At 35.6% G+C, this 12,535-nt stretch overlaps 1 protein-coding gene across 3 annotated transcripts; it reads left to right on the top strand.

Annotated features, from left to right (window-relative positions):
* The first annotated feature begins 363 nt into the window (after nt 1–363).
* LOC102805265 (uncharacterized) lies at nt 364–2,928 on the top strand. Of its 3 annotated transcripts, none has more exons than XR_014927055.1 (7): nt 364–423; nt 705–735; nt 1,025–1,159; nt 1,389–1,523; nt 1,659–1,793; nt 2,141–2,275; nt 2,387–2,481. XR_014927055.1 is itself a non-coding variant. In XM_085493193.1 (6 exons), coding segments are annotated over exons 1-6 (483 nt in total). In that variant the 5' UTR covers nt 364–378; the 3' UTR covers nt 2,827–2,928. The 3 variants fall into 3 exon arrangements, 1 of the variants encoding a protein (XP_085349319.1); XR_014927056.1 differs by having other exon boundaries at nt 2,144–2,275; XM_085493193.1 differs by lacking the exons at nt 1,659–1,793; nt 2,141–2,275 and adding an exon at nt 2,826–2,928 and having other exon boundaries at nt 2,387–2,522.
* The last annotated feature ends 9,607 nt before the right edge of the window (nt 2,929–12,535 follow it).

Here is a 12,535-nt window from a genome sequence, read left to right on the forward strand (position 1 = left end):
GCGCGGTTTAAGGTAAAACGCTTGTTATAATAATGGCAGTGTGAACATTATCGCAATTATAGTTTCGAGGTTTTGTGAATAATTCGCACTCGGTAACATAAACAAGAAACTATATGCGTGTCGGCTTGTGCATATCTGAGTAATGCAAAATTTGCAAAATTAGCACGATGTTGTGTTGGTTCATCGGATGTATAATCGTATTAATTTTTTTCCGGATATTTTATAAACATATGGGAAAAACTGTATGTTTCACCGCAACTAAGCTCTTCGATGTGCCCGATGATGAAACGTATAAATATGGCTAAAATGAATATCATTCACACTTCTGGACTCGGCTGTCAGCGTCCATAAATTTCTCCGAGTGAAGATATATTCAAAATGCATTCCAGTAATTTTCTGTTCACGCTGGTAGCGTTGGTCTGTGTAAGTACTACCTATATATTATAAATATTCCTCAATTTTATTACAAAACATTAAAATGGGATTTCCACTACACAAATTCAATATGATTGATGGTAAAGTATGTGTTTGTGCAGTTGATCGCATGAGTCAGTGGGTGTTGATGATTGTATGCACTGCATCATAAAAACCAATAACAGGTATAAGTCGGCTAGTGTAGGTTGTGTATAGATAGTCTGTCTTACTGTATATCTTTCTGAACATGCATGGTGTAATTTTAAATAATGGCCCTTTTTTATTTCCAGTTGTTTGCCATTTCTACCGACGGTCAACAGTGTAAGTGTAATATATTATATTCAGCTACGATCTGTCATGATACAGTCTTGCTCTTACTAGAACGTAACATACTGTTACTGTAATTCCCAAAACAAACAATTTCCTTTAGAAATATAATATTGGTGATAACTATTTGTTAACTGAATTGTTATTTTGTAATGTCTGGTTCGAGAACAGCTGTCCACAAAATAATAGACGTGAAATTTGTTATTATTATTGGTATTGCATCACATATTAAATAACATATATAATATACTGGTGTGAACATTCTTCATAATTACTGATGTAGGGGGAACAGCATGCGCAGATACGTGTGATGGTCAATGTCGTAAAAAACACTGCAATAAGGATGAATACGAGTCAAATAATCAATACTGCAAGGACGACTGCGATGCTCAAAATGGTCGGATATGCTGTGTGAAAGGTAAGCATTTAACAAACAAGCTTTTTGGATTTCGTTTTTATTCATATATAATTTCATTTTGTGGACAATATATAATGGTTTAACATTCATATCAGACTTTCATAATCGCTGCACTAATTGCATCACATTTTAGTAAGTGAAACACAACAACAAATATTTGTTATCATTATTCCTACATTGTGCTTGTGAGTTCAGATTTTACAAAGTGTATATGTGTATTTTTCCACAGACGAGCCAGTAATTAACTGCGAAGCAGACTGTGGTGGTACATGTCGTAAACATTGCAAACGTGGTGAACAAGATGCGGAACCCGTAGATGAGTGTGTTGAAAGTTGTCCAACGGATTATAGGTGTTGTGTGCCAGGTGAAATTTCACACTTAACAATCTGAGAACCTATATGCTTTTTTATATCATGAATAAGCTATATTTTGTATTACTCTGTTATACTTTAATCCGTAAAATCATACTTTAACATGTTCAACTTTTATTCTAATTTAGATGAGGAAGCGTGTAAAAATGATTGTAATGGCCAGTGCCGTAAAAAACATTGCAACACAGATGAATATGAGTCATATGAACCAAGTTGTGTAAAAGATTGTGATGATTAAAAAGGTCGGATATGCTGTGTTCCAGGTACGTTTTACCCATCTCATGGACACGTATTTTGGGTTTCGTTTTCATTACGGACGATAGTAAATGATGAAACATTAAATAGAGATTTCTGTATGATAATTTCATTTTTAGGACAGGGTACATTGATTTATGTTTCATCTAAAAAAATCGCATGCGCTGCTGCACTAATTTTATCACATTTTTGTGAATGAGTTCAAAAATTGTACATCGAATACAAATAACCCAATTTATTTTGCTTTTACATGGGGTGTAAAAGACAAATAAATAACATTTTTTCTAAATTCTTATCACACATTGTGCTTGAGAATTCAGATTTTACAAGATTTTGATGTGTATTTTTCCGACAGAAGAACCAGAATACGAATGCGAAGGAAACTGTGGTGGCACATGTCGTAAACATTGCAAACGCGGTGAACAAGATGCGGAGCCCGTAGATGAGTGTGTTGCAACGTGTCTACCTGGTTATAGATGTTGTGTGGCTGGTAAGATTTCATACTTAACAATCTGAGAACCATTATGTTTTTTTATCTTGACAATCCATTAATATAACATGAACAAGTTCTTATACACTGATACTTTATTTTCAAATGTAGATGAGGAAGCGTGTAAAAATGATTGTAATGGCCAGTGCCGTAAAAATCACTGCAACAGAGATGAATACGAGACTAATGAACCAAGCTGTGTAAAAGATTGTGATGATAAAAACGGTCGGATATGCTGTGTTCCATGGTAAGGTTTCACACAACCGTCACCATTTGTATTTTGCTTATACTTAGGTTGTTAATTGCTGTACTTCAACGTACCACACACATCATAATAAAAATATGCAGGAACAAACTATGTCAAGCAACATTGCCCTATCTAAAAAGATAACAAAAATGCATTGCACAACTAAATGTATTTTCATGTGATTATACTTTTGAACTCTTCGCCACGTATCAGAACTGTTTCCAAATTAATTATTCATTAACTACCAAATATATTCATATTCTCATATCAACATAAATGTAACTGAATATTTTTTCTTTGCAGATATCACTACCAGGCATCCATAAATAACCAGCGAGATCTATAGTTTGTCTTATGTAAAGAATAAATTTAGAACTTAGATTATGAATAAAGCATATAAAAAGCACGATGTTTGTCGTAAATATATAATAAAAGGCGACTTTAAAGACTCTTCTGGAGTCCGAGGGCGTTAGGCAAATGTGTTGGATCAGTGATACATTTTGCTGTGAAATATTTAAGAAATAATATTCGTATTAAATATACGCACAAACTTTACTTAATTTTCTTACCGAATTGACACGTATTGGATACATTCAGAAAGCTGTAAGTTATCAGTAGCGGTGTACATGCGAGTTGTAAGAAAATATTTAACAGTGCTGCCACCCTTGTATTGAGCGCGCTTCCACTGCGCAATTTCGCTAAAGGACTATAAAATAGACAGGGTATGGCACAGCGCAGTCCATTTTTAGGCAAATCGCGTACCAGACTTCTCGTTCGCGAACATAAATCACGATATTCGTAGCTAACGGTCGAGTGCCAAATATCCACATTATCGTTATTTTAGTGTAAAATGGTACGTAATTTGTATGTGATGGTTTTGAAAAATCTTTATGAATACATAAATAATCCCAATTCTTCATTTACATATTGAAAGCTTTGCTTAATGAGCCTATTATTTGTGTTATCGCATTTTTACGTTGGCGGTACAAATATTGTTCAACATCTGAGTCACCAGGGTATCAGTAGCTGCCGTATTGCGAGGGTATATTGTTGTTTTATTGCCGGTATTAATTTCGCGCACAGGTTTGGCTTTTGTCACTCCATATATGGAATTTGAGATCTATAAATGAATTCTGGCGAAAAGGGCAACTTGTATATGCTGTGAAATGGCCTAAATGTCGGGTATAAACGGGCTGTGTAGTAGAAGACAAACATTTCCTTTGCCCAGCGATATTTCCACTCCAAAGGGTCAGTCATCGGTGAGCACTGCTATTAGAACCCATTTATTCTAGTACGTCAATCCCATAGAATTGCTACTCTGAAGAACCGTGTTTACTGACAATTTAAAAGGTGAAACATGGTGAGGTGTTGTGCGTATGAATGCCATAACGATTTATGTTAAGTTCCTCGAAATCCCAAATAAAACGTCATGCTGTTGGTTGTGAGAAATTGGCAATTAACCTGAAACATTCTAGCTATTGGTAAACAGTGTGTAAATAAATATTGTTAGTGTTAAAACAAAATTAGAAATACGCTAACGTCATCTGAACTACAGTATTTATTTCGCCCAACTTCCCACTTTTTAATCGACGGTATTTTTGACAGAAAACGACCGCATTGTTGTCGTTTCTTTCCTCTGGCTCGCTTATTGCAACACCAATCGCTCGCCTAAACACTGAAAACTGGCAATGGTGGTTTTAATAATACAGATACGGCAGAGCATCATGTCCAATTGTGACGTCATTAATCAACGAAATGACACCATAGTATGTAGATAACAATCCCTGTACATGCATATTAGTGGTTTTGATTTTTCGTCTATGATCGAATACCATTGTGTGTAATGAAAGCGAAACATTTTTAGTGAAATCATAATTCAATTTGGTGTACAGTACATAGTGTCGAACATGTTTTCGCTCACATTGCATCTTGAAGGGTGAGATCTGTTACGGCAGTTTATTGTTACTAACAACATGTGTGTTAACAATATATTGAGTAGATCTCGGTAATAGTGACTTAAAAGCTTGTTTAAACTTAGCGATGTTATATTGGCACTGTGGAAATATGAATTATTTTATACCTGACACATCGAACAGGCCGATTAACTGATTAATATATTTGAAGATATTTTTTTGTTGACAAAACAGAACGCATACGTACATTAATGCATGTCAATGAATACAAATGATTGTTTAAATGGTTTTGAAATACTCTACGACCTCTGTTTTGGTGTTCAGTAAAATGGAAATTCGAATTTCCGTCGTAACCGCTTGCCGGATTTGCAACGTGTTTTGCAGTAAATCCGTTGTTTACATTTGGGTGTGTAAACGTAACCGTCGAAACTGAAACGACGAAAAATTAGAAGTTGTGCGTTTGATACGTCCAGTGTAAACAGCGGAAATTTTCAAATTTGCTGTCGTTTTTCGCTGACCTTAAAGAACTGATATACTACGTTGCGCGTTGTATATTTTCAGCGTAAATTGACGGGCAATTCTGAGTTTGTCGTTGTTTTACGCTCAACTTATTAATCGGAAATCACGCACCTTGAACTGCTGCACTACTGGCTTGACATGATAGAAATCATTCACTTTTCATGTAAACCTGCTTCTGTGGCCAGGTCTAAAGAGTATAGAAATATATTTCTAACTAATCCGTTAATAATTAACTAATGTATATTTTTGTTGTGTGCATATATTTATATTGGTGTCGTTCGAACTAATACTCAATGATTCGATTGTGGCGGAGTGCTTGTCTAGCGACTGTAATTATACATTACATAAATACGCTAGTATAGCGACATATAATGATTTATTACATACACATTCGTAGTGACTAATAATAATATTACTTCTGTTATCGCGCCCTCGCCAATCTCACGTCCAGTTGAACTTTACAATTCATACAAAGCTAAAATGGCTCCTTTTCATGGCTTGCACGATTGAATGGTTGTGCGCCCTCTGTAAATTGTGTATGTTTGTCTATGGAATTAAAACTTTAGCAACTATTGATATTTTGTGTAGTGGTCTTGGATAAGGTGTGGGTTTAACCCACAACTTCGTTAGTCCTACGTACACGAAATATGTTTTGAGGTTAACCTGAATTTGAGATTTTTTTTTTATTCAAACAACAAAGAAAAACTAAAACACAATAGAAAATTACAACATATAACAATTAATTGAGTCCATAAACTATTACATAATTCAATATACCTTTAAAAAATACATGTCAAGTGAATCTAACATTGTCCCACTTTTGTCTCAATTTGTTGTGGCCTTCCAGATTAGAAATGGTGATGTCTGTCTGGTAGTTACACTTGAATATTGGGATCATTGAACAAAATCGTGGTTTGATTTTTTTTATGTTTAGAATGATAAATGTGAAGTTTACAGAGCACGATCAAATTACCTATCAGTGCCGAGTGTTTATCATTACCTAATAATATATCTTTTAATGTGAAATAGTGAATATCTATATAGTCAGTTTGGTCTTTAATCCATTTAACAAAAAGTGACCAAAAAACTCTAATGCAATCGCATTCATAAAATAAATGTTCTATTGTTTCCAGACTCGACTGGCAAAATGTGCACAGAGCAGTTTCTGTTTTTCCCATTTTAATTAAACTATAGTTTGTAGCTAAACACCTAAGAATGATTTTATATTGAAAGGCTGGCAATTTGGTTTCTTTGGTTATTTTGAACGGTCTAGCAAATATTAAATGCCATTCATTATCTGGCTCGCCTAAAATTGATTCCCATTTATACATGATTTTACTTGGCATTTGTTTAATTTCATTCACTAGATGGTTATAGACGTTTTTTGAAGGTTTTCCAGTGAAAATAAACTTGTCTAAATATGGATTTTTAACAAGTTCTACATTTTTTCCTTCTTTTTCTATTCCCGTTTTCCATTTCTTTGGAATCGATAATAAAGTCGATTGGTATGTCATAAAATCACTTTTCAAGTTATATTGTTGTTGGAACTCTTCGTATGACATAAATGTTCCATCTGGCTTAACTAAATCATTAACGTAGTTTATTCCTTTGTTGTGCCACTTTGAAATAAATATAGTTTTGTTACCTTTTTGAATTTCCCAGTTAAACCACAATGTTTGACCCAGACTGTCCTGTGCTGTCTTAATATGTCTAGTGCTATCTGCCACCCTGCTCCATATGTTAGTTATTTCCCGCCAAAATTCATTACTAACCTGATTGCATATTGTACGTAGCCCATTGCTCTTATAATTCCAAACAAATTTTCCCCCACAGAAAGCAAAAATTATGTTAAACATTTGTTTCCATGGACTGGAGCTTTGGGTTGAGAGAGACCTTTTTATCCATGACATCTTCTGACTTTCAATTACGCTTGTTATGTGTGGCATTTTCACTCCTCCAGAGTATATATTATTTACCAGAATTGTTCTACTAACCCTATTCCCCTTACCATTCCATATGTTACCTTCTCACTTCCCAGTACCAGCTAATAAGGACTTTAAATGGGAGGAGAACAAATAATAATCCTAGAGCTGACAGGTCTACCGTCGCAGATGACTTCGGTACCATGCAAGGCATACAGCACAGTGAAGACAAGTGGCATGTATCAATCAACCGGTTTAATAACAAATGACAGATTAGTCAAAATACACTTTACTTGAATTATAACACTAGAGGGCGCACTCAAAGGGTCACGCACTTGACTTGAGTTACCTAGGTGACCGCTACATACAAATCATTTATTGGGATATGTCCCCAATGAAGGTATTTACTACTATGGCAAAATGTATATGCAACCTTACTACCAGTGGTACGCCAAACAATGCGAATTAACCTTCAAATATGCGGCCTGTCACCATGGCAACACAGTCGGACACAAATCAAAGTAACTTCCCCCACTTTAACGAATATACTGGAGGTATACTCCCCTTAGATATTCCCCTTAACTAATAACAATAAGTATAACTGGTAATAACTATTTCTCGGTAAAAGCTGCTTATATCATAACACAGCTAAACAAGATATCAAAACCAACAATACACTGTCAGATAATACTGTGCAAAAAAATTACCAAACCTGTCAATAACTGTCCACGACGTGCGTGTTCACAACAGACGATGCGGGAACTGATTGTCCTTGGTGGGTCACAGATACAGTGCACTGGTATATTGCTGATCAATCAAAGCACGATGAACGTCACGATCATTGTTGTCATGCAAGAAACCGTTCGCACACGGTGATTCAGTAAACCGATTGCGTCGTGTACTACTACACAATGTTTCCAATGCAATATCTACGCTCGAACAGCATTATCATCAGGATTACAGGCTCGTTACATGGGCGCTGCCATATTGTTTACATCGTAAACGAGGTCAAATGACGTCACGCCTTGGCAATACTCGGCAGACGACACCTCATGGGTTCCAAATTCAAAGCGCTCACCTCAACTGAAAGCTCGTGGCTATCACAGTCAGTCCTTCGCCATCAACGGCCCAAAATGCTCAGGAAGCAGTCCGCGTGTCTTTACCGGCACGTATCTGAACTGTCTTGTCGGCGGCTGGCGATTCAAAGCAATTTCACCACAACTTTCTGAGCACCATCCAAAGCCATGTCACAATCTCAAGCCTGTCTCGTCTCCTTCTCTGCGCATGCCCACTCAATCACGTTACCCGTCACGCAAATCCTCTCCCAAAGCACAGCTGACAGATTTCAAATAAAACACGCTCAAATATGAAAGGTATTAAAAAAATGAAAATTACAAGCAGATAAGCGATACTGTTCATAGCAAAATACAATACACGAAAAGTACGTCCAGACAATGACGTCATAGTTATTCTGAGGCACTCTCGCTCACAAGCAAGGGCCGTACCAGTGTTTCAATCGGGGTACTGATCGTACACAACGCTTGGTTACACATACAAAATTATATAACAACTGTTCTAATTCTTTTATTATTTTTTGTGAAGGTGAAGGCAGGGTTGGGGATAAATGATTACATTTTGGCAATATTAGGCTTTTGATGACAGTTATTTTTCCAACTATCGTCAGGTTCTTTGTTTCCAAATGTTCAGCAGCCGTTTACTTTCCTTAATTTTATCTCGAAAGTTTATTTCAATAAGATTGGTTAAGCTCGGGTTTAATGTGATACCTAGAATTTTAAAATTACCTTCAGTCCACATTAAGTTACGATTTGTATTCTTTCTTTTCCGTTTCGTTTAGCGCCAAACCAAATCGCGTGTGTTTTTTCATAATTTGTTTGAAGGCCTGATAGCACTTTAAAGTCATCAAGTACTTTAAAGACTGCTTTTAACGATGTTTGCGTCCCATCAATGATGATGAATGTATCGTCGGCATATTGTCCAAGTAAAAATTGTGAGCCTGAAATTACTACACCCTTGATTTGTGGATTCGATTTTATAGCTTGAGCTAACAATTCAACACAAATAATGAACAGATATGGGGACAATGGATCTTCTTGTCTAACACCTCTTTGTAAATCAATTTTTTTTAGAGACATGGCCATTTCAAATAATATGGCTATTTATATCTTTATAAAATATGCGTACCCAAATTCTTATATTTTCTCCAAAGCCAAATTTATGTAATGCTTTATCAAGAAAAGCCCATTCCAACGAATCAAATGCCTTTTCAAAGTCGACTAACAATAATAACCCAGGGATATTATATTGTTTAGCATATTGCATTATATCATACAGGAGACGAGTATTTTCACCTATATATCTATTGTTTACATACCCTACTTGGGATTCACTGATAATTTGGGGGAGAACCTTCTTTAATCGCCTTGAAATGCACGACGTCGCAATTTTATAATCAATATTCAACAGAGAAATCGGTCTCCAATTCTTTAGAAATCTCTTATCTCTGTTTGGCTTTGGAAGCAATGTGATAATCCCTTGCCTCTGGGTTACTGACATTTTATCTGCCATGTAGGCGTGTTGAATAGAGCGAACAACAAAATATTTTATGTCTGGCCAAAAGAATTTGTAAAAATCAACTGTGAAACCATCGCTACCCGGCGATGTTCCGTTTTCCATATTACTCAATGCTATCGAACATTCGTCTTTAGTAATGATTCCCTCACATAGTCGTGACTCATCATCAGAAAGTGATTTAGTATCCAACTTAAAAAAATGTTCTCTTAGTTCACAATTTTCATCATTGTTAATGTTTTGTTTAGTACTATATAAATTTCTGTAAAATTGTTCTTGTTCGTTTAGTATTATTTGTTGGTCTGTAATAGTTATTTCCTCGTCTACTGTCTTTTTAATAAGAGTGGTCATTACTTTATTCACATAATTTCTCTTTTCTAGGCTCAGAAAATACTTTGAATTTGTTTCTCCGTATTCCACCCACCTAGCGCGTGATCGTATTATTATTGCATCTAAATGTTCCTTTCTCATAACCTCCCACTCTACCCTTTTTTCATCTAATTGGACAATTAATTGAATGTTAGGCTCGATGCTTATTAGCTCTTCTAAATCTCTCAATTTCCGATATTATTTTTTTTTCTTGTCGATTTTTTTTCTTTTTTCCTACGACTTGAATATTTAATTGACACCCCCCTAATACTAAACTTTAATGTTTCAAAAAATAATTGATCGTCTATATTAAATTTGACACTCTGGCACTGCTCTGTATTCCGGTCTTGCTCTGCATAAATGTTAACAGTTTCTTTAATACAGGTTTTAACCAGTCTTACTTACTCGGGATCTTTAAGTAAGGAACTATTAAACTTCCAGCAACCGCGCCCTTTTTGTACCAGGGTAAAATTGCAGTAGATTTTAACCAGTGAATGATCGGTTCTGTAGCCAGGTTCAACGTTGGAATTGTTGATTATAGTCTGAATGTCAGGGGATACTAAAAAAATAATCTAAACGACTCTGTTTTGTGGTTCTATTTGTTCTCCAAGTATATCGTTTTTTTGGTAGGGTGCTGTACCCGCCAAATATCCGCTAATTGGTAACTCTGGATAATATTTTCCACCTCTTTAGCTGCCTTTGGATTATTTTTATGTTTATAAAATTTTGTGTCAAGTTCGGTGTTTTGAACTAAATTCCAGTCGCCTACTGCAATTATATTCTGATTCCCGATGATATTTATTTCATTTTGTAACTCTTTATAAAACTGGGGGGTTGTCCTCATTTGGGCCATAAATTGAAACGAGTGTAAAACGAAAATCACCAACTGACAAATCTATCAGGACATAATTCCACATATCATCAGCTTTATACGCATGGCCTTCGAATTCGAAATTACCGCTAAATAAAATAGTGACTCCTCTGCTATTGCTGCGACCAGAGCTAAAAAAACATTCAGTAGTTGAATGGGTATCTTGAAGACAGTAAATAGATGCTTGCTGTTCTCGGAGCCATTCAAATACGTCTGTTCTTTTTTTGTATTCGCCTAAGCCTCTGACGTTCAGTGACACCAGCTGTAAGTTAGCCATAATTATGTTATTGGATCACTACAGGACTCAAAAAACAAAATAAAAAAACGGAGAAAAAAATACAAGTTAACAAAGCAACAGAGAAAAAACTGAAAAAAACATTTAGAAATAAACAGATAACATAACCTATGCACTTGCATAATTTTTTGCCAGTCCATCAGAGACGAGACAAAGAGCCACCCGACTCAAAATCACTAACATGTTCGCTGTCAACGTAACCCTGTAGTGTATCAATCTAACTTTGCTAACCAGTAAATGTGTGAAAACCTGGCAGACATGATTCATCATGGTAGCCAATCACATCTAAATCTATCTTAGCATCTAAATAACCATTTAGTAGCATCAAACATTTCCAATCTCACCTGTACGAATACCGGTTATCAAATGTCGTGGTTTTATCTAATTTTGTATTACCAAACAGTGACCGACCTGGCACTGTAATTACGAATTCACCGTGTCATACCAAGATTGCCACACCTGTTGGTTTGTCTATTGACAGTTTTTGTACTCAGATTATAATTACAAAGGACATTAATCACTTTCGTGACCGCCAATTTTCTTTCAAATTTCTATGTCTGCGGGGCGAAAAAAAAAATAAATGAAAAACTAAAAGCACTTGCTAGGAAAGAATTATTTCCACTGAATCTCACTTTTACCGTTTTTTTTCAAAGAAAACAAATTTATCATGCTAACATTCCATAATATTTTGTAACCTTTTCACAATGGTCATCCTTTAAATAACTGTTTGTTAATGTACAGTTTTCCGTTTCTAAAAACCACAGTTTTACCACTTTCCGACGCTTGTCTCATAACGTGATTTAGCCTTTTCTTTTCTAACAAATCAGCTCGTGGCAAATCAGTAATAATATAAGTTGCAGAGTCCTGAAGTATCTGTTTCTGCGTTTTCATAATGTTTATCTTTGTCGGTCGTTTGTGAAGCTTCACTATAATGTGCCTGGGTTTTTGCGACCGAATTTTGCCCGTACGATGTGCATTTTCAACTTCATCCACCGCAATACCAAACTTGTCTCCTAGAAACTTGACAGCCAGAATTTGAGATTTACTGGATCCCGGCAGAGCAAGATCCCGGCGGTCATTATCTTAGAAAACATGTGTTTAGATAATGTACTTTTTAAGTTACTGCCAACACATTAAAATAGAACAGGATCGTCAAGGAACGTTCATGTAGATCTAAAAGGTCACCAATTCAAATCTTTATTTTAAAATACAAATAGTTCTATTGGGCACAGCCTGGCAGTCCCTCCATGTTGAGGGACTGTGTATTGGGGCTTCATAAATCGCGGGACATAAGAAATAATATCAAGCTAAAAACATAGGTGGTTTAACAATTAACGGATTATGGTACGCACACTTTAAATATCTTGTTTTATAAAGATGATGTCTACTCATAGATTAATGTAGCACACGAATCTACTGGAGTGTTTTTGTGAAGGCAGGTCGGCCCTGGATTCACGCGACTATTTGACGTAATTTTAAAACATATGACAATTCGTTCCAAATAGCGTTATTTCAAACAACACTTAGCATTAAGT

Source organism: Saccoglossus kowalevskii, chromosome 18, assembly GCF_978046115.1.
Source record: "Saccoglossus kowalevskii chromosome 18, keSacKowa6.1, whole genome shotgun sequence".
Lineage (NCBI taxonomy): Eukaryota > Metazoa > Hemichordata > Enteropneusta > Harrimaniidae > Saccoglossus > Saccoglossus kowalevskii.